Source organism: Oratosquilla oratoria, chromosome 24 (assembly GCF_046742065.1).
Source record: "Oratosquilla oratoria isolate Oo_2021 chromosome 24, ASM4674206v1, whole genome shotgun sequence".
NCBI classification, from domain to species: domain Eukaryota; kingdom Metazoa; phylum Arthropoda; class Malacostraca; order Stomatopoda; family Squillidae; genus Oratosquilla; species Oratosquilla oratoria.
The window spans coordinates 10,836,157-10,859,299 of NC_134800.1; the positions used below are offsets into that span (position 1 = coordinate 10,836,157).

The 23,143-nt window shown below is 39.0% G+C and overlaps 1 protein-coding gene across 1 annotated transcript in view; it reads right to left on the bottom strand.

The window, feature by feature from the left end:
- The window catches only part of LOC143038444 (putative protein MSS51 homolog, mitochondrial), a 34,333-nt gene that overhangs the window by 7,199 nt on the left and 3,991 nt on the right, over positions 1-23,143 (bottom strand). The window contains exons 2-4 of the mRNA XM_076207643.1: positions 6,704-6,930; positions 5,512-5,633; positions 3,147-3,324 (exon numbers count right to left, since the gene is read on the bottom strand). Of these exons, the coding sequence (XP_076063758.1) occupies positions 3,147-3,324; positions 5,512-5,633; positions 6,704-6,920 (517 nt within the window). The 5' untranslated portion in view covers positions 6,921-6,930. The remainder of the gene's footprint in view (positions 1-3,146; positions 3,325-5,511; positions 5,634-6,703; positions 6,931-23,143) is intronic.

Genomic DNA, 23,143 nt, shown 5'->3' on the forward strand with positions numbered 1-23,143 from the left:
CCACACTGGTATTTTTCCGGTCTCTTGGCACATTCATCTCTTTCAGTGAACATACTATTAGCTTATGAATTTTGCACAACTGTCGTTTTCCCAAAAATGTACCTATGTTGCCTGTATTATCTGTTTTTCTTCTCTATACTTTATCTCCCAACTGAAATCCAAGCTATACATTATCACTCTTTCCAATAGGCTATATGTTCTTTATATACTCAATAACATTGGGACTTTTATTAAGCAGTTTGTCCAAGCTTGGTGGGGTGTCTTACTCTTACTCTTTTTGTGGTATGAGGGGCTAGTGTCCACTTGGGTCTCAGCCTTGCCAGTGGTCCGGAACTGTTCATACATTAACGCAGGAGTCGGTGCCCATGGTATACCACTCCAGTGACGATGCCCATATGAAGCTAATGTATCACACAGTGACGTCACCAATTCACCTCTGGTCCGAGGTGAACAGCGGTCGGGGACCATTACTAAGCAGAAGCCAGACATCGCTCTTCGCTCCAATTCTCTCAAGAGCTCCCGTCATTCTTTGCTGGCAGGTTGCGGTGGAGATTTTTCTCCTTTGCTGCTGACTGGTCTGGCACAAGCCTGACATTGGCAAGCGGGCTTACACCAATGACAAATACACATGTTTCCCAAGTCACGTAATTCTCTGCTTTCAGAGTTGTGCTTGGAAGAAAAGAGATATACACACACAATCGCTGGTTCAGTAGAGGTCAGTCGTCGCCTTTCACTCGAGCTCAGTCAACGCCCATAATTCCTCGCTGCCCGGTCGTGGGGGAGGAGGTGCCAGGCCTCTCCTGTCGACCGGCCCGCACACGCCCGGCTGACGCTGGCGAGCGGGTTTACACTTCTGACAAATACAAACGTTTCCTGAGTCACGTAATTCTCTGCTTTCAGAGTTGTGCTTGGAAGAAAAGAGATAAACCAACACTCGCCCGCCTGCCCCCCTCGCACTGCCTTCGGATCCACTCTCTTGACTACGCTTTGAATATCGCCCATTGCCTCACCTGGGATTTATCAGGATGCTCAAGCCTCACCTGGGGTTAATCAGGAACACGCTACCTAGCTTGGGGTTAATCAGCAACGCCACACGCAAAAAGTGAACTCTGCTCACTACTCGTAAGATACATACACACACCTCTCACGAACATAACCACGCCTCACGCACAAACATCTTCGCGTACTTTTTCTTCGACTAAATTCGCTTCCTTTCTATCTCCCTTATACATCTCATTTCAATTTACCTCCCACTAAAGATTTTTCCATTTTTCAGCCTTTACTACTACGCCTTCTACCATTTTCTCAATTTTTGGTGATTTTAATCGTAGGCGTCGGTGCCGCCGTCCAAGTTCCCTGCCCGTTTCTCCCAAGCCACCACTATCAGCCGCTCCTTAGCTAATCACCCATGCAAAAAGCGCTTATTGGCAATAGCCCTCTTTTATACACTATCTTTTCATTTTCTTACAGACATTCTTCCCCTCCCACACAAACCGATCCCGTGCGAGCGGATGGTCTGTCCTAGGTAGTCCATAGTCCACTACTCAGAGTGAATGCCCTTCCAACCAGACGTGCGCTCTACCAACCAAGCCACAGCGACCCCCACTTATTCATGTCACTTCTAATAATTGAATTATTGTGTTACCCATCACAATATTCAACAAAGTTTTACAGCATGAGTAATCGTATCTACAGGCTTTCCATTCCTCCCAATTTACTTTTTTTACGGTAAAAGTCTCCCACTATGATTAATTATCTCTATCTTCAACCCTTTTCTTTAGAAGAAAACATATGTCTGACAGCAGTTTATTTTTATTTAGCTTCATTTCAAGCCTTCATGTTGGGGGAATATAAGTTGTCATGACTTTCCCTTTCCCTGTTTTTTTTTTTTTTTTCAAGATTATTGCCTCACCTTTATCTTAACGGTAGTATATTATCCACCGTTATGTAATTTTCTTACAACAATTATCACAAATTACTCCATCTGCCATTTTATCTTATCTGTAACCTTTCCAGATTCTTAATAAATTGTTTCCTAGTCAGAGACCAACATTTCTTGGCAGTTTTGTCTTTACTAGACACAAAATATCAGATCTATTTACCATCAAGTAATCACCCATTCCTAACCTGGTCGATAGTAAAACATTCCCATTAACACATGCTAGTTTTAGCTTACACTACTTCTGTCACCTCTGCACTATTCCATCCCAAATTTTTTTGCCATGTTTTCCTTAGAAGGATCTCTCTTGACTCTAACATCCTTAAATTTGTCTTTGTTAATTTCCACGACCTGTGATGTACCTTGTTAGCTGTGAATTGTGACCCGAACTTAACTTTACCTGACACCTGTGTGTCATCCTTTATGTAATGACCCATCTTAAATATATTTTCCATCTGACCATGTACAATTGAGTCATTTCCCATGACTGTGTAAGTAATTTCTCCATTATTTCGTTGTTCTTGTTGCCATTTTTCTTCCCATGAAACAATGTGATCTTTCTACTGTGTGGCTATGCCACATACATTTTTTTCTATTGTGTGTATGTGTATATGTGTAAATGTGTGTGTGTGTGTGTGTGTAAATGTGTTTGTGTGTGTGTATTTAGGTCATAAATTATTTTAGTATATTTTCGCATCAATCAATTTCTACATTTTCCTTGGGCAGTCAGAAGCATGCTGGTCTCGCATCTTTCTGGTCGCGGGTTCAAGTCCCACACTTCTCTCCAACTCCAGTAATGACTGTTACCTGTCAGAACAGTCCGAGTGCATAATAGGGCAAAGGTGATGACTTTAGCCACAGCTATGCGCCTCCTGGCGTAGGCAGCTCACCACCACCCTTATGTATTTATTCGCCAGTCGTTCATAAGTTTAGTCATGTAGGACTCTCCATTTATGGAACTTTTTTTTTTACCTGAAGAATCCTTCATCAAGTAAATAAAATCACCCTTAAATACCTTCTTAATACCTGTTCTCTAACTCCTTAAAAGATAAATAAATGCTGAATAGTTTCGATTGGCATACGCCAAATGTTGATGGCATTCACTCTGTGACCATCATGGACCCAATAGACCATAAGAGAAAATCACTACTTGAGAATGCATTTGGAGTTCATTCTTTCAGCCAAAGACTATGGAAGTCACCCTTACCTGGATTTGGCGTTCCTATTAGGGGCCACCACTGTGTCACAATACGAGATGCGCTCTCTATGCTGTCATACAGACAAGTGTGTTTTGTGAACCAGTCATCCCAATCTTTGACAGCACCACCTCGACCTCGAAGAATTTCCTTACCAAGCGTCACTGGGGATGGTAGGCATTCGACAATCTGTCAATCAGATACTGGTAAAAGAAACAAGAAGACTTCGTTTTATTTTTCTAAGTAAATGACTTTTCGTTCCACACAGACAGAAAACATTCTACTACTGGACAAGGAGGTACTGGCGAAATAAACTTTCAAAGCGAGTTGTAGTGTTTGTTGCTCTAATGTCTATATGTATCTGTTTTTTTTTTTTTTTTTTTTTTTAATTAACCAATAAATCAGTGATTGCTGACTGGGATCATTCATGACGACCATGAGTCAGTTCACACCTTGTATCGAATATAAAAATTAAAAACACAAATCATACCTTACAACCAACTAAACTCCCCATTTTCCTATTTTAAAAAATTATTTTAATCTTTTCTTTGAAATTTGTGCTGTTCTTTTGTCAAAATATACATAACACTAAAAGGCCTTTTCTCCCTAATAGCCATGACTATAGTAAAAGTATGATATTTTGTGTACATGTAAACAAATAGAAATGTCAGTTATCAACCAGAAGAGGGAAATATAGCAGCAATAAATAGCTGCATTTTCCCTTCACTTCCAACCTGTGACTTATCCATGAACAGCTACAATGCAATCATGCAATCAGTAATGGACCCTATGACAGCACAGTGCCAAACTCGTTCTTCTCCAGAGATACAAATAATTTTTAGCATCATTGCACAGTTGTCCTTCTACTGGTATCATGTAATCCAATAATATCTCCCATTTGAACTAGTTGTCGGCAACTAATCCAGCTCCCATGCTAGTTTCCTGCCAGTGATGAAAGAAAAACAAAACTATCCAAAAGGCAGATTATCTTTTTACAAGTCATCGGGCATTCAGCACCGTTATGAGTTACTAATTCACGTGTTCTCCGTGCATGATGTTCCTGCAGGTCCTGGAGACAAGACTCCTGGAAACTGAGTGATGTTCCAGTGATGTGGTCATGCTGAGAAGTCCCTGCCTCTGGGGCTAGCAACATGCCTCCTCAGTCCTCTGTTCAGGATAGGACGGGTGGCTGAGTCAAGCAGCTACCGCCTGAGCAGACAACACACAGTTCACAGCTGCCTCTGCCAGGCCCCAAGGTGGTAGCTACTCGCTGGGCTCCGTGGTGGGTGGGGACGCGGAAGGATAAATAACCGAATTTATATACGTGGCCTCCATACAGCCATTCCTCTACTGAAGATCATTCCACTTACAATTTTTCAAAGTCACGATGGCAGGTAAAAAAAACCCTAAATCTTAATTATTTCACTATATATATATATATATATATACATATATATATATATATATATATATATATATACATATATATATATATATATATATGTCGCCACCTCATCCATGCCACATCATTCATTCACACAACTCATAATAAATAAATCATGCATTAAAAGTACATAAGGGGATACTTGCTTTACCCTCTCTTCACCAAAGGTGCCCCCCCCCAAAAAAAAATGTGCCACCCCGGGGCATTGCTCCCCTCCCCCCCTGCCCCTCCCCTTGTCGGGGCCATGCTTGTTATTATTTGTTACAGGATACTACAGAACTTCAGGATTTACCGAAAGGTTTTGTACACTTGTGAAAAATACCACTGGCCTGGTGTTTCTCCCACCAGATACTATCAGACTTGCATGAAGATAAAGTCGGAATCTTACCAATGGATCTCCTTCCGTTGAACCATTCATCTCTTATTTCATTTCAACCTGGACGAAGAGCTTTGCTTTTTGTTTATGGAACCGCCGCGCTCCAGCAGGCTAGAGGTGTGAAAACAGATTGAATTGTCTGATTGGCCGAGACTACCCAAACACAAACTCATCACCCAGAAAGATGTTATCTTACACCTCAAGATCATCCAGCTCCAAACAGGCTGAACACTTTCACAAAACCGGTTGTTAGCAATGTATAAACAAGAAAATCAAACGTCCGTAGACCAACTGTTTTTTGGGAGAAAACTGAACATCGCAAAATTCATGGAAACACTTGCCCTTTTGCTTTCAATTCCCTATTATGATTTGATCTGAATAAATGTGAATAGTTATGTATGATCACGATCTGATTATATAATCAATATGATTTCTATATGTGTACCCAGATAATCTACACCTTATCCCGATGTATAAATATGACTGGAAATATAACAGTAACCATATAGTATTAAATGAAATGAATGTAAATCAAGATGTTACACTTTAATCTTACCTCATCCAGAAGCTCAAGTCGGAGTGCATCACAAACTTTGGCGTGGGTGACCTCCCTCTGAGCTCTACAAACACTGCTACAATACCGCACAGCATTGCAAATTTTGCATGATGGCAGCTTTCCTGCAAATATTACAAGGACATTTAACAGCAGTCTTATCTGTTATGATGCTTCTCTTTTAAACTACATTTCCATGATGGGTATGGAATGAAATAGAATACACCAATCTACTCTACATTAATCCTGAAGGAAGTGCAAATGCGGACCTCCTCCTTTTATTTCAGGCCCGTCTGAGAGGTAAATTGGATACTTAGAACGCAGGACTTAGATATGAAACCGACTAGATCATGAGAAGCTTTGGACCCTTCAATATGCAAGGAAAAGAGAGCAAGAACAAGAGAGAATAGAAACATTATGGTACCCTTGAAGAAAGTAAGGTTTGTTTTTGGACGGGTTATATTGCAGTATCACCCAAAGATACTAAATTTGGAACCTTCTCCCACCGACATCATCTTTTGATCACTGAATCGTTTGTCATAGTTGCAGCCATATATATCATCCACAACTTACCTTCTGCATTCTATTTAATCATCTCAAACTCACAAAACGTCCTACAAGCAATTTCCACCCTCAACTCACGTTACTCACTGGTCCACAAAATCCATTCGTGGATCATCCAAATCTTAATCCCTCTGCTGGGTACTATTTCATGCTGGCATCCCCAGCAACGTACGGGCCGGCACGGCTGACGAGATAGGGCATGAATTTGTTTACATGCTTCTGTGGACGCCTATAACGGACTACTCGGTCCTCTAATCCACATGTGTCAAAGACGCTGGAAATACCGCTAACAAACCACCTAAAAGCAATCTGGCCCAACATATATCTATAGCTGTCCCTATATTAACATAGCTTATGTTTTAAAACAGCACCAGTACACCACAAAACGGGACATTCTTACCTCACACTCACCCACCTTATGACAGGAGACGACCCTCCCACATGGATTTGTTATGGTTTCAGCATATTATCTATAAGATCTCTATCTATCGAAACTCCATTTAGACCAGGATTTGCTGCATAATTAAATCGACTATCTTTTACCAGAAAATTTATACATTCCTCCGTCTCGGGGATAGAACAATGGTGAAACCCACCGATTCAACTTTCGTCCGGCGCCAAACCAACTTGCCTGAATTTTGGGAGCATCCTGCGCATATATTTCTCTTCTTAACGAGTTTTGTCATCGTTATCTTGAAGGCCTTCCTCAGTGCATCCTCTGCTGTAGGCGGAAGGTTCTTGTTTTTGAAAACGTCCTGAGGACTTAGAAGAATTCCTTGAGGAGCTAAGAATTTTCTGTACTTTTCAGCAAAAATTCTTGGTGGATATTCACCCACGTCGAAAGCCATTGCGTTTCCTCTGAAACAGAAAAGGATCGATGTATACATCTGTGCACAGTCATTCATCACAGTAAAGAAATCGATAATTAAGCTAGAATTTTCTATGTGCGTGCATAAAAGACTTGCAGACTTTCCTAAATATCTGCCAGTCGTGACGTAGGGAGAGGGCGTTAAGAGGCAGAGGAGTTTAATTGGAAATTGTAGTTTCTTTTCAAGCTTGTAATAAAAAATGATAAAGATTTCCATAGTTCCAATAAGTACAAATAAGCAGAAATCCATATTGTAAGTTCATCAGTGATAACTCGAAGCGTGTGTGGCCGGAAACTTATGATGTGTATCTGAAATAGGCCCTGCCCATACAAGGCTGGCATAGTATGCCATTATCTTGACGAAGAAATTTGCACCTAATTGCATGTGTAACATTTCTATATAATGTACAATATGTTGTGCATGGCGCGAATGTTATTGAGGTGTTTGCAAGGGTAATTTTGTTTGGTGTGTGTTGGGGTTTGTTGTATGAAATATGGTTCACTTTTCATGAATGACAGTGAAAAGTGTCACTGTGGACTTGGCTAGTGTTTTCAGTGTATGAGTGATTAGCAATTGATCTACTTTGTGTTTACTTGACTGGAAGGCACGCAGTGGATATCGTGTGTGTATGTGTGATGTCAGTAAGTAGCGAATTGTTTGCTGGTTTCTTCAGTAGGTAGTTGTAATGTCGTGCACATATGAGTTCAACAGTTTTGTTGAAAGAACGGAAATTACTGTGGCTGCGATTAGTACGTTTTTAATGCTCGAGTTGGCCAGTACGTACTCCACGAGTATCTGCCAGTTAGTTTTTCAGCTTTCATATCATGTTGTGTAAAAATGTATAATATTTATGTACACTTTCCATGAGTGGGCGTGGGACATTATCTTGTTTATATTCACTGTGGCGAGTATTGTGCGACGTGCCGATTTCGGTAGGTTCAAAACGGCAAGGTCCGTTAATTTCAAAATCTTATTTTATTCTATTGATTTGCCTATTTGTTTATAAGCTTCTATATATTTATTTGTGTGTTCATCATTTGTGCTTCTGTTATGGGGGGGGGCGTTCTGACGTGTGATGGTGTAGTGACATTATGCATCCTACGACCCGTCACACACTAATCAAAGAAATCTTCGGAGCTAGCCTTTCCAAGTTCCTGTAGTTGGCAAGCGTAGTTCGCAAGGGTGTCCCTGCCAGCCAGCGGTCAGCCAATCAGGAACTTGGAAAGCTCCTCACGTTCCCGCCAGCCTCCTTTAAATGGTCGGCGTTTGGTAATCCTAACCTCCGGCGTCAAGCGCTGCCCTCCAAGCCCCTGGTCCAGTTCTCCTAAGCCACGACAACAATCTAGCCCCTAATCGCTCGCAATTCGCCCGGTGGCAATAGCCCTCTTTTAAACACTACTATCTTTTCATTTTCCTACAGACATTCTTCCCCTCCCACAAAACCCGATCCCGCGCAAGCGAGGTGGTCTTTTCTTGGAATCCAGAATCCAGAATCAACACAGCGCTCGTGGAGGTCGGACGTCTCTTCAAACCAGCTCTCTCAACAGACTCCCAGGAATCTTCGCCGGCCGGTGGTAGCGAGGAGAAATATTTCCTTGCTGCTGCCGGTCTGGCACGGCCGGCCTCTACGTTGACGTCGGCAGGCGGGTTTACAACAAGACAAATACACACATTTCCCAAGTCAAGTAAATCTCTGTTTTCAGAGTAGTGCTTGGAAGAAAAGAGGCACTCTCACACTTGCTCGCTTTCAAAAGCAGAGGCCCAAACCGTCTCACTCAGAACCCTCAATCTGATCGCAGGCTGGTCGACGGAGAGACTTGGGACACCTCTCTGTCCAACCGGACCGCAACCTAACGCTGGCCTCTTCGCTGACGCTGGTGAGCGAGTGTACACTTCTAACATTTACACACAATTCCCAATCGCGTAATTCTCTGTTTTCAGAGTTGTGATTGGAAGGAAAGAGATCATACAACACCCGCCCGTCTGCCCCTCCCTCGCACCGCCACTGAATCAACTCTTCTGGAAATCAAACCCAACCTGGGGAAAAACAGGCAACGCACGCCCCACCTGTGGCTCATCAGGCAACTCAAGCCCCGCCTGTGTCTCATCAGGCAACTCAAGCCCCGCCTGTGTCTCATCAGGCAACTCAAGCCCCGCCTATGTCTCATCAGGCAACTCAAGCCCCACCTGTGGCTCATCAGGCAACTCAAGCCCCACCTGTGGCTCATCAGGAACGCGCTCTACACGCGGGAAGTGAATTCTACTCACTTCCCGTAAGACACTCACACGCACCTCTCACGAACAGAGCCATAACACACGCACAAACATCTACACTTACTTTTTCTTCGACTAAAATTCGCTTCCTTTCTAACTTTCTCTTATACTACATCTTCTCATTTCAGTTTACCTCCCACTAAAGATTTTTCCGTTTTTTCCACCTTTCTCCACTACTACGCCTCCTACCATTTTCTAAACTTTCGTTGGTGATTCTAATCCTAACCCCGGCGTCAGCACCTCCGTCCAAGCTCCCGGTCCATTTCTCCCAAGCCACGACCACCAATAAACCCCTAATCACTCGCAAATCGCCCGGTGGCAATAGCCCTCTTTTATACGCTACTATCTTTTCATTTTCTTACAGACATTCTTCCCCTCCCACAAAAACCGATCCCGCGCAAGCGGATGGTCTTTCCTAGAGGTTCAGATTCAGAACAGTACCGACCAGACCGACCAGCGCACAAACTACATCTCCTCGTCCAGTTTTCTAGCTGTCCCATCGAGCCTCGCCGTCATCATCTGCTACCGCCTCGCTGACGTTAGGCTCCACGTCCAGCTACAACCAAAAGCTCCACTAAGCTGTGGCCTTAGTCCGAGCTTCACCTATATTTCTCATGTGACACTTCTAGTGTCGCACCTTGTTGCTAATTACCAAAAGAAAGAGATTAGATATTTTGTGTTGATTTTCATTTGTCCTGTCGTTGTTCCGAACTAAAACTACTACAATGATTTATTCATGTTTCCAGAGTGTATCATACGGTGCGTTAGGGGAGATCAACAAATACATTGAAGTAAAACGACTGCATAGTAGCATTAATGTACTGATAATAACAGTATGTTAATAATGATAATATTTTTATACTAAAATATTAGTAATGTTAATATTGTTAATGTTAATATTTTACATGAATATGTTAATAATTATTATACCTAACATAAACAAAACGAAACACATACTGAGTAAACATAATTACCACGCAAGTAATAGTGCATTAATATAAAAATATCTGCATGATGATAAATAAAAAAAAACAATGTCAGACTACCGTGACTATTAAAGTCAAACAATATATTGAAAAAACCCTGGAATATACAAAATAGTTACTAGATCAATAACGCTAACGTGGCTGTGTGAGAAATTTAACTTACAGGAAAGGAACTACTCTCGTAGGACTCTTGTCTATTTTCCAACTGCATGTGTGTGTGTGATTCACCATGGTCTTGGATCACGTGTTGGACTCGTGATCGACAGCTATTACCCTCCCGGTTGAGAGCCCAGAGCTCATATTATGACCGATCTATGGGTAATGCTGTGACCTTACACGCACACACACACACAACTCCCCGCCCACGAGAGCTGGAGTAACGACTCGCAGCGCAGCAATACTAGAATTAACAGCCCTGGGCGGGACTCGAACTCTGACCGCTGTAGTAGCGGTTACGAACACTAACACTATGTGTGTGTGTGTGTGTGTGCGTATTTTGTTTGTGTGTCTAAGGCGACAGCATTACCCACAGATTGGGTTTGTAAGAGCTCTGAGCTCTCATCCGAGAGGCTGATAGATGTCGATCGCGAGTCAAACACGTGATCCAATACCATAATGGTGAATCACAAATACATACATATATATATATATATATTATATATATATATATATATATATATATATATATATATAGTGTATATATATACATGTATATATATATATATATATATATATATATGTATACATATGTATATATATATATATATGTATATATATGTATATATATATACATATATATATTTAAATATATATATACATAAATATATATATATACATATATATATACATATATATATATATATATATATATATATATACATATATATATATATAGTGTAGTAACCATCTTTCTCCCTGTCTCAGGAATTGCTACAGAAAATCGTAATAAATCCACAGTGAAGTTTCATCCTTGCCACTGGTAGATTTTGTAGGCTTTGAATAATACAATCGTTGGAAATCACATAAAAATCGTCATAAGTGAATAACCATCACTAATAACTAGACAAGCGTTGCGGGCAAAGAACCTGACGAAGATCTAGTGGGCATCAAGTGTGACATTTGAGCAAATTTCATGTATCTATTCAAATATATAAATATATCCATTCATTTATTTATCTACTTGTCTGCACACACACACACACACACACACACACACACACATATATATATATATATATATACTTATGTATTTGTTTATTCAGTTATTCATATTTGCATAATGGAAGTGTAAAAAAAATCTTCACATTATCATAATGGTCTCCACCTACCGTGACCTGGTCATGACCTCATTCTCGGTCAGCTGAGGTCACGCCCGTCCAATCTGTGTCAGCGAGATGTGTTTTGCGCTCACGACCCTCGCTCCTCCGAGGCCTCCGGATGACGTCGGCAGAGTGAGGGAGGCCTTCGACCGTGCGTCTTCAGCGACCTCTTCGAGAAACGACATTTCGTCAGGAATTCTTCCCCTTGCCGACCAGAGCCCTCGAATTGGAAAAGGGCTTCCGACATAAGCTTGGATTGAGGACGGCAGTGGAGCGTCGGGTTCCATTAGCCCGCACCGTAGAAGCTCGCCGGAGGAAAAACCTCGACAAGAGAGGTAACGGCGGCGCCGTTGGAAGATGGGTCTCATTAGCCTTGACCTTCGGCCGCCTTCTTCGAGAATGGATCTCCCGTGCCGACCCGGGAGACTTCAGGATCGTCCAAGGCACCGTGAAACTGGCGGAAGACGGGTCTCATTAGCTCTGACCGCAGTGCCTCCATTGGACAAGAATCCTTCGGCCCTCGGCTTGGTGCCACTGCCCTTACTGCGACCAGGGCGCCGGGAGCTTCTTCGACAGCCTGAGGACGCTGGTCAGTATTGGAATGGGTCTCATTAGCCCAAACCAATATACACCCTGATGGAATCGAAGGTTCTTGAAGAGAATTGGAGGCGTCGAAAGAAGACTTTCTTCACTCTCAGACCCCCCTCCCACACACACACACACATACGCTCTTATACACACACACACACATTACACGTATACACACATGCACATACACATTAACGCATAAATATACACTCACATTACACACACATACACGCACACACATACCCATACACATTACACTCACATTACACACACATACACATACACGGGTGGGGTTTCCCTCAGCTGAATAAAAACACCTGGCTGTGGCCAAAATATCTATATGACTTTCCTTATACTATTTGGAATCTTTAGTTCTCGTGTTTCTTTCGATGTTATCATGTTTATCGCATGCTTGTCTAAGGTACTTGAATTCGAATAGCGAGAGTATTACACACACACACACACACACACACACACACACACACACACACACACACACACACTTTCAACGAACGGACGGCTTGACGAACGCTCTGAAGAAAAGTGCAGATTGTGGATACCAACGCAAAGAGAAGTGCCTTTTTGTATTTGCAGGGGGGGGGGGAATTGCTCGTGAGGTAGAGGGAAAGTAAGGAAAGAGGAGAGGGGGAGGGATTACTGGGGAAATGGAAGGTAATGAGGAGGTGGAGGAAATGGCCCTGACGGGCCGCCGGGTAGACAAAAGACCCCAAGACGAGTTGGATGATAACATGTCTAATAGGAATGTGAAGATTAGAGGTATAGATAGGAGCAATATAGCAGAAAGTGATGAGAATATTTTCAAGGGATTTAAAGAGAGTGGGGGGGACTCAAACCCCCCCCGACTGACAAGACTAGAGATGAAGGTTGATAAGGTGATCGAGGACTTGGAGAGTAGGTTAGGTCATATGAACACCATTTTAAAAAGGGTTGAAAGATTGGAAGAACTGGAAAAGGCGAATAAAAACTTAACTGATGAAATAGAAGAACTAAAAAGACAGTTAAGAGAGGTAAAGGGGGAGAATGAGGAATTGAAGAAGAATAGTAAAGAAAACAGAGAAACAATAGCTAAAGAAAGTAAAAATTGGAAGCAAACCCAAGAAGGAAATAAGATTTCATTCACTGACATAGTCAAACAGCAATTGAAAGAACATACTGAAGACTCAGTTATTAAAGTGATGAGACAAAAGGAGAATATAGTAAGGGATTTAGCAGACAAGAAGAAATGTATAATTATATTAGGAATGGAAGAGAAACACAACACAGATAGAACCACAAGAATCAAAGAGGAAAATGAAAAAGTAAGCCAATTACTAGAATCAGTTCAGGAAGATGAACCAGGAATTATGAAACAAATCGAAGAGAAATTTAGACTCGGAAAGTATAGCACAGACAAGACCAGACCAATTAAGATTAAATTCAGGTCACAAACAACGGCAGAGAATATCTTATCCAAAACAGGGAAACTAGCAACAAGTGAACAACACAAAAAGATATGGATAAAAAGAGAAATGAATAAAGAGGAAAGAGAGGAAGAAATGCAGAAAAGACTGGAAGCTAAGACAAAAAACGAGAACAGAACGGAGTCAGAGAAAGAGAGATTCTATTGGAGAGTAGTGAACATGAAACTAAGGAAGTTCGACATACAAAAGAAAAACATAAGGGAAACAGAGAACACAATGGAAGTGGCAGAAAACTAAGAGTGTCTTACACAAATATAGATGGATTAATAACAGGTTTGAATGAGCTGAATGATTATTTGAAAGAAAAAGAACCGGACATAATGGGAATTGTAGAAACAAAATTAAAAGGCCCACTACCACCCAACAGTGTAGGACATGATGCATACAATTATTGGATTAGAAACAGAGAGAAAAAGCAAGGGGGTGGAGTTATGTTCCTGACTAAGAAGGATATAAACGTGAAAGGTGTCATATATGGAAAGAATACAGTAGAGATGATTATGATAGAAGTGGAAGACAGAGATAAGAAGAGCAGAAAATTTGTGATCAATTATGTGCCTCCGAAAACAGCCTCATGGGAGGAGAGTGAATATAAAAGTATGTTAGAGGACACAAAGATAGCATTAACTAAAATAATGGAAGACGGAGGAAGAATAGTTATGATGGGCGACTTTAATTGCAAAGAAATCTGCTGGGAAGAAATGACAGCAAAGAGTGGTGATGACTCATGGGGAAATGCTCTACTTGAGATGATTACTGACCATTCAATGACACAATGGATACAAGAGAACACTAGGTATAGAAATGAAGAAGAACCATCGAGGCTAGACTTAATAATTACATCTGAACCTAGAATAGTGGACAAGATTGAATATAAAACACCAATAGGTAAAAGTGACCACATATTGATTGAACTGGAACTTAATGAAGAAAAATATATGAAAAGAAATGAACAATATAGAAAAGGAAGAATGATGTATGAAAAAACAAACTTTGATAAAATAAGAGAATTCTTCCAACAAGAAAACTGGGAAGAAATATACAAAGAAGAAACATCAGTGGAAGAGAAATGGAATATTTTGACAAAAATTTACAAAAAAGGAGTGGAAAAGTATGTCCCAAGACAAAAACAAGAAAAAGAATATGTAAAATGCTGGTACAACAAAAGTTGTAGGGAGTTAAAAGACAAAAGAGACAAAGCCTGGACCAGATGGAAAAAAGACAGAAGACCTGAAAAATGGAAAATATATACTGGTTATAGAAATGAATATGTACAAAAGTGCAGAGAGAAAAAAAGAAAATATGAAAAAGATGTTATAGAAAAGTGTAAAGATCAACCAAAACTATTCTACAGATTTGTAAACAATAAACTGAAAAACAAACAAGACTTGGAGAAATTGAGACAAGGAGGAGTTGAATACACTGAGGAAATGGAAATGGCAGAAATTATGAACAAACATTTTAAATCAGTGTTTACAAGGGAAAATATACAACCTGAAGAGATTGAGTGGAAAGAAAAAGTCCCCCCTATGGAAGAAATAGAAGTAACAAAGAATGAAATATTGGCACACTTGGGTAATTTTGATGTCAGAAAATCGCATGGGCCAGATGAAATAGCAAACTGGATTCTGAAAGAATGCAGGAATGAACTGGCAGACAAAATACATAGCATAATAAGCAGTTCCTTAAAAGAAGGAAAAGTTCCAGAAGATTGGAAAAAAGCAAATATAGTACCTATATATAAAGGAGGAAATAAAGAAGAACCTACCAATTATAGACCAGTCTCTCTAACAAGTACAATAGCAAAAATTTGTGAAAGAATTATCAAAAGTAGATGGGTAAAATACTTGGAAAAAAACAACGTACTAAATCCAAGGCAATTTGGATTCAGACAAGGACGGTCATGCGTCACCAATTTAATATGTTTCTATTCAAGGCTAATAGATATAATACAAGAAAGAGATGGATGGGCTGATTGTGCATTTCTAGACCTAAAAAAAGCTTTTGACAAAGTACCACATAAGAAGTTGCTTAAGAAATTAGAATATGAAGGAGGAATACAAGGTAAATTGCTAAATTGGATGGAAGACTTTTTGCAAGAAAGAAAAATGAGAGTAGTGATAAGAGATCAGCACTCAAAATGGAATGAAGTAATAAGCGGTGTCCCGCAGGGAACAGTTCTGGCCCCAATAATGTTTGCTATATATATTAATGATATGGATGAAGGAATTGAAAGCTATATGAGCTTCTTTGCAGATGATGCAAAACTACTGAAAAGAGTGAAAACTGAAGAAGATTGTGAATCACTACAGAGGGATCTAAATAAAGTACAAGAATGGAGTAGGAAGTGGGAGATGGAGTTCAATACAAAAAAGTGTAGTATAATGGAATTTGGAAAAAGCAAAAACAGAATAGCAGGATCATATAATTTGGGAGAAGAAGGAATAAAAAAAGTAGAAAATGAGAAGGACCTGGGAGTCATTGTTATGAATAATATGTCACCTGAGAAACATATAAATAAGATTTTTGGAGAAACTTATAATTTAATAAGAACAATCAAAGTGGCATTTACATACCTGGATGAAGAAATGGTGAGGAAAATCCTAATCACCCTGATAAGACCAAGATTGGAATATGCAGCAACGATATGGTCACCAAGTACAAAAAAATGTATAAAAAAACTTGAAAGGATACAAAGAGCAATTACAAAACTGGCACCAACACTCTCAAAACTATCATATGAAGAGAGACTACAAAAACTTAAACTACAGACACTAGAGCAAAGAAGAGAGAGAGGAGATTTGATAGCTATTTACAGAATCATGAAAGGCATAGAAATTACTGATAGAGAGAATCTGATAAAATGGGATGACAGAAATACAAGAGGACACGGAAAGAAAATAAAAAAAGACAGCTATAGAAGAGATTTTAAAAAGAACAGCTTTCCTCACAGAGCAATAGACAGTTGGAACAAGTTAGATGAGAAAGTGGTGTGTGCAAAAACAATACATGAATTTAAAAATAGTTTAGATAAAATGAGATATGAAGACGGGACCCCACGAGCATAGCTCCCCTTCCCGTAAAATACAACTAGGTAAATACAACTAGGTAAATACACACACACACACACATACACACACACACACACACACACACACACACACACACACTTCAACGAATGGACGGCTTAGAAGACGTTCTGAAGAAAAGTGAAGTCTGTGGATCCCAACGCAAAGAGAAGTGCCTAGTGTTTTTGCAGGGTGGGGGGGAAATTGCTCGTGGAGTAGTGGGAACGTAGGGAAAGAGGAAAAGGGGAGGGATTACTGAGGGAAATGGAAGGAAATGAGGAGGGAGTAGACTTTGACCAGCCAGACAAGCGGAAGGTAAACAAAAGACTTAGCGAGGATCAAATGTCTAATAAAAATGTAAAGATTAGAAGTATAGAGAGGAGCAATACAGAAGAAAGTGACGAGAATATGTTCCAGGGATTTAAAGAGGGTGGGGGGGGACACAACCCCCCCCCCCCCGACTGATAAGACTAGAGGAGAGAGTTGATAAGGTGATCGAGGACTTGGAGCGTAAGTTAGGTAACGTAGACTCCATTTTTCAAAGAATTGAAAGGTTGGAACAACTAGAGAAGGCTAACAGAAACTTAACTGAAGAAATAGAGGACCTAAAAAGACAGTTAGGAAATGTAAAGGAGGAGAATGAGAAATTGAAGAAGAATAGTAATGAAAACAGAGAGAAACTAGCTACAGAAGCTAAAAATTGGAGAATAACTCAAGAAGGGAATAAGGTTTCATTCACTGACATAGTCAAACAGCAATTGAAAGAACATAATGAAGACTCAGTTATTAAAGTGATGAGACAGAAGGAGAATATAGTAAGAGAATTAGCTGACAAAAAGAAATGTATAATTATATTAGGAATGGAAGAGAAACATAACCCAGATAGAACTGCAAGAATCAAGGAGGAAAATGAAAGAGTAAGCAGTTTATTAAAATTAGTCCAGGAAGATGAACCAGAAATTATAAAGGAAATTGAGGAAAAATTCAGACTCGGAAAATATAGTACAGATAAGACCAGACCAATTAAGATTAAATTCAGGTCACAAACAACAGCAGAGAAAATTCTATCCAAGACAGGGAAACTAGCAACAAATGATCAATATAAAAAGGTATGGATAAAAAGAGAAATGAATAAGGAGGAAAGAGAGGCAGAAAAGCAGAAAAGAATTGAAGCTAAGGCAAAAAACGAGGAAAGAACGGAGTCAGAGAAAGAGAGATTCTATTGGAGAGTAGTGAACATGAAAATAAAGCAGTTCGACATACTAAAGAAAAACATAAGGGAAACAGAGAATACAATGGAAGTGGCAGAAAACTAAGAGTGTCTTACACAAATATAGATGGATTGATAACAGGATTGAATGAACTGAATGATTATTTGAAAGAAAAAGAACCGGACATAATGGGAATTGTAGAAACAAAATTAAAAGGCCCACTACCACCCAACAGTGTAGGACATGATACATACAATTATTGGATTAGAAACAGAGAGAAAAAACAAGGGGGTGGAGTTATGTTCCTGACTAAGAAGGATATAAACGTGAAAGGTGTCATATATGGAAAGAATACAGTAGAGATGATTATGATAGAAGTGGAAGACCGAGATAAGAAGAGCAGAAAATTTGTGATCAATTATGTGCCTCCGAAAACAGCCTCATGGGAGGAGAGTGAACATAAAAGTATGTTAGAGGACACAAAGATAGCATTAACTAAAATAATGGAAGACGGAGGAAGAATAGTTATGATGGGCGACTTTAATTGCAAAGAAATCTGCTGGGAAGAAATGACAGTAAAGAGTGGTGATGACTCATGGGGAAATGCTCTACTTGAGATGATTACTGACCATTCAATGACACAATGGATACAAGAGAACACTAGGTATAGAAATGAAGAAGAACCATCGAGGCTAGACTTAATAATTACATCTGAACCTAGAATAGTGGACAAGATTGAATATAAAACACCAATAGGTAAAAGTGACCACATATTGATTGAACTGGAACTTAATGAAGAAAAATATATGAAAAGAAATGAACAATATAGAAAAGGAAGAATGATGTATGAAAAAACAAACTTTGATAAAATAAGAGAATTCTTCCAACAAGAAAACTGGGAAGAAATATACAAAGAAGAAACAACAGTGGAAGAGAAATGGAATATTTTGACAAAAAATTTACAAAAAAGGAGTGGAAAAGTATGTCCCAAGACAAAAACAAGAAAAAGAATATGTAAAATGCTGGTACAGCAAAAGTTGTAGGGAGTTAAAGGACAAAAGAGACAAAGCCTGGAACAGATGGAAAAAAGACAGAAGACCTGAAAAATGGAAAATATATACTGGTTATAGAAATGAATATGTACAAAAGTGCAGAGAGAAAAAAAGAAAATATGAAAAAGATGTTATAGAAAAGTGTAAAGATCAACCAAAACTATTCTACAGATTTGTAAACAATAAACTGAAAAACAAACAAGACTTAGAGAAATTAAGACAAGGAGGAGTTGAATACACTGAGGAAATGGAAATGGCAGAAATTATGAACAAACATTTTAAATCAGTGTTTACAAGGGAAAATATACAACCTGAAGAGATTGAGTGGAAGGAAAAAGTCCCCCCTATGGAAGAAATAGAAGTAACAAAGAATGAAATATTGACACACTTGGGTAATTTTGATGTCAGAAAATCGCATGGGCCAGATGAAATAGCAAACTGGATTCTGAAAGAATGCAGGAATGAACTGGCAGACAAAATACATAGCATAATAAGCAGTTCCTTAAAAGAAGGAAAAGTTCCAGAAGATTGGAAAAAAGCAAATATAGTACCTATATATAAAGGAGGAAATAAAGAAGAACCTACCAACTATAGACCAGTCTCTCTAACAAGTACAATAGCAAAAATATGTGAAAGAATTATCAAAAGTAGATGGGTAAAATACTTGGAAAAAAACAACGTACTAAATCCAAGGCAATTTGGATTCAGACAAGGACGATCATGCGTCACCAATTTAATATGTTTCTATTCAAGGCTAATAGATATAATACAAGAAAGAGATGGATGGGCTGATTGTGCATTTCTAGACCTAAAAAAAGCTTTTGACAAAGTACCACATAAGAAGTTGCTTAAGAAATTAGAATATGAAGGAGGAATACAAGGTAAATTGCTAAATTGGATGGAAGACTTTTTGCAAGAAAGAAAAATGAGAGTAGTGATAAGAGATCAGCACTCAAAATGGAATGAAGTAATAAGCGGTGTCCCGCAGGGAACAGTTCTGGCCCCAATAATGTTTGCTATATATATTAATGATATGGATGAAGGAATTGAAAGCTATATGAGCTTCTTTGCAGATGATGCAAAATTACTGAAAAGAGTGAAAACTGAAGAAGATTGTGAATCACTACAGAGAGATCTAAATAAAGTACAAGAATGGAGTAGGAAGTGGGAGATGGAGTTCAATACAAAAAAGTGTAGTATAATGGAATTTGGAAAAAGCAAAAACAGAATAACAGGATCATATAATTTGGGAAAAGAAGGAATAAAAAAAGTAGAAAATGAGAAGGACCTGGGAGTCATTGTTATGAATAATATGTCACCTGAGAAACATATAAATAAGATTTTTGGAGAAACTTATAATTTAATAAGAACAATCAAAGTGGCATTTACATACCTGGATGAAGAAATGGTGAGGAAAATCCTAATCACCCTGATAAGACCAAGATTGGAATATGCAGCAACGATATGGTCACCAAGTACAAAAAAATGTATAAAAAAACTTGAAAGAATACAAAGAGCAATTACAAAACTGGCACCAACACTCTCAAAACTATCATATGAAGAGAGACTACAAAAACTTAAACTACAGACACTAGAGCAAAGAAGAGAGAGAGGAGATTTGATAGCTATTTACAGAATCATGAAAGGCATAGAAATTACTGATAGAGAGAATCTGATAAAATGGGATGACAGAAATACAAGAGGACACGGAAAGAAAATAAAAAAAGACAGCTATAGAAGAGATTTTAAAAAGAACAGCTTTCCTCACAGAGCAATAGACAGTTGGAACAAGTTAGATGAGAAAGTGGTGTGTGCAAAAACAATACATGAATTTAAAAATAGTTTAGATAAAATGAGATATGAAGACGGGACCCCACGAGCATAGCTCCCCTTCCCGTAAAATACAACTAGGTAAATACAACTAGGTAAATACACACACACACACTTTCAACGAACGGACGGCTTGACGAACGCTCTGAAGAAAAGTGCAGATTGTGGATACCAACGCAAAGAGAAGTGCCTTTTTGTATTTGCAGGGGGGGGGGAAATTGCTCGTGAGGTAGTGGGAAAGTAAGGAAAGAGGAGAGGGGGAGGGATTGCTGGGGAAATGGAAGGAAATGAGGATGTGGAGGACTTGGCCCAGGCAGACGGGCGTAAGGTCAACATGAAACGACCACCGGACCAGCTCAGTGATGACGAAATGGCAAATAAAAATGTAAAGATTAGAAGTATAGAGAGGAGCAATACAGAAGAAAGTGACGAGAATATGTTCCAGGGATTTAAAGAGGGTGGGGGGGACACAACCCCCCCCCCGACTGATAAGACTAGAGGAGAGAGTTGATAAGGTGATCGAGGACTTGGAGCGTAAGTTAGGTAACGTAGACTCCATTTTCCAAAGAATTGAAAGGTTGGAACAACTAGAGAAGGCTAACAGAAACTTAACTGAAGAAATAGAGGACCTAAAAAGACAGTTAGGAAATGTAAAGGAGGAGAATGAGAAATTGAAGAAGAATAGTAATGAAAACAGAGAGAAACTAGCTACAGAAGCTAAAAATTGGAGAATAACTCAAGAAGGGAATAAGGTTTCATTCACTGACATAGTCAAACAGCAATTGAAAGAACATAATGAAGACTCAGTTATTAAAGTGATGAGACAGAAGGAGAATATAGTAAGAGAATTAGCTGACAAAAAGAAATGTATAATTATATTAGGAATGGAAGAGAAACATAACCCAGATAGAACCGCAAGAATCAAGGAGGAAAATGAAAGAGTAAGCAGTTTATTAAAATTAGTCCAGGAAGATGAACCAGAAATTATAAAGGAAATTGAGGAAAAATTCAGACTCGGAAAATATAGTACAGATAAGACCAGACCAATTAAGATTAAATTCAGGTCACAAACAACAGCAGAGAAAATTCTATCCAAGACAGGGAAACTAGCAACAAATGATCAATATAAAAAGGTATGGATAAAAAGAGAAATGAATAAGGAGGAAAGAGAGGCAGAAAAGCAGAAAAGAATTGAAGCTAAGGCAAAAAACGAGGAAAGAACGGAGTCAGAGAAAGAGAGATTCTATTGGAGAGTAGTGAACATGAAAATAAAGCAGTTCGACATACTAAAGAAAAACATAAGGGAAACAGAGAATACAATGGAAGTGGCAGAAAACTAAGAGTGTCTTACACAAATATAGATGGATTGATAACAGGATTGAATGAACTGAATGATTATTTGAAAGAAAAAGAACCGGACATAATGGGAATTGTAGAAACAAAATTAAAAGGCCCACTACCACCCAACAGTGTAGGACATGATACATACAATTATTGGATTAGAAACAGAGAGAAAAAACAAGGGGGTGGAGTTATGTTCCTGACTAAGAAGGATATAAACGTGAAAGGTGTCATATATGGAAAGAATACAGTAGAGATGATTATGATAGAAGTGGAAGACCGAGATAAGAAGAGCAGAAAATTTGTGATCAATTATGTGCCTCCGAAAACAGCCTCATGGGAGGAGAGTGAACATAAAGGTATGTTAGAGGACACAAAGATAGCATTAACTAAAATAATGGAAGACGGAGGAAGAATAGTTATGATGGGCGACTTTAATTGCAAAGAAATCTGATGGGAAGAAATGACAGTAAAGAGTGGTGATGACTCATGGGGAAATGCTCTACTTGAGATGATTACTGACCATTCAATGACACAATGGATACAAGAGAACACTAGGTATAGAAATGAAGAAGAACCATCGAGGCTAGACTTAATAATTACATCTGAACCTAGAATAGTAGACAAGATTGAATATAAAACACCAATAGGTAAAAGTGACCACATATTGATTGAACTGGAACTTAATGAAGAAAAATATATGAAAAGAAATGAACAATATAGAAAAGGAAGAATGATGTATGAAAAAACAAACTTTGATAAAATAAGAGAATTCTTCCAACAAGAAAACTGGGAAGAAATATACAAAGAAGAAACAACAGTGGAAGAGAAATGGAATATTTTGACAAAAATTTACAAAAAAGGAGTGGAAAAGTATGTCCCAAGACAAAAACAAGAAAAAGAATATGTAAAATGCTGGTACAACAAAAGTTGTAGGGAGTTAAAGGACAAAAGAGACAAAGCCTGGAACAGATGGAAAAAAGACAGAAGACCTGAAAAATGGAAAATATATACTGGTTATAGAAATGAATATGTACAAAAGTGCAGAGAGG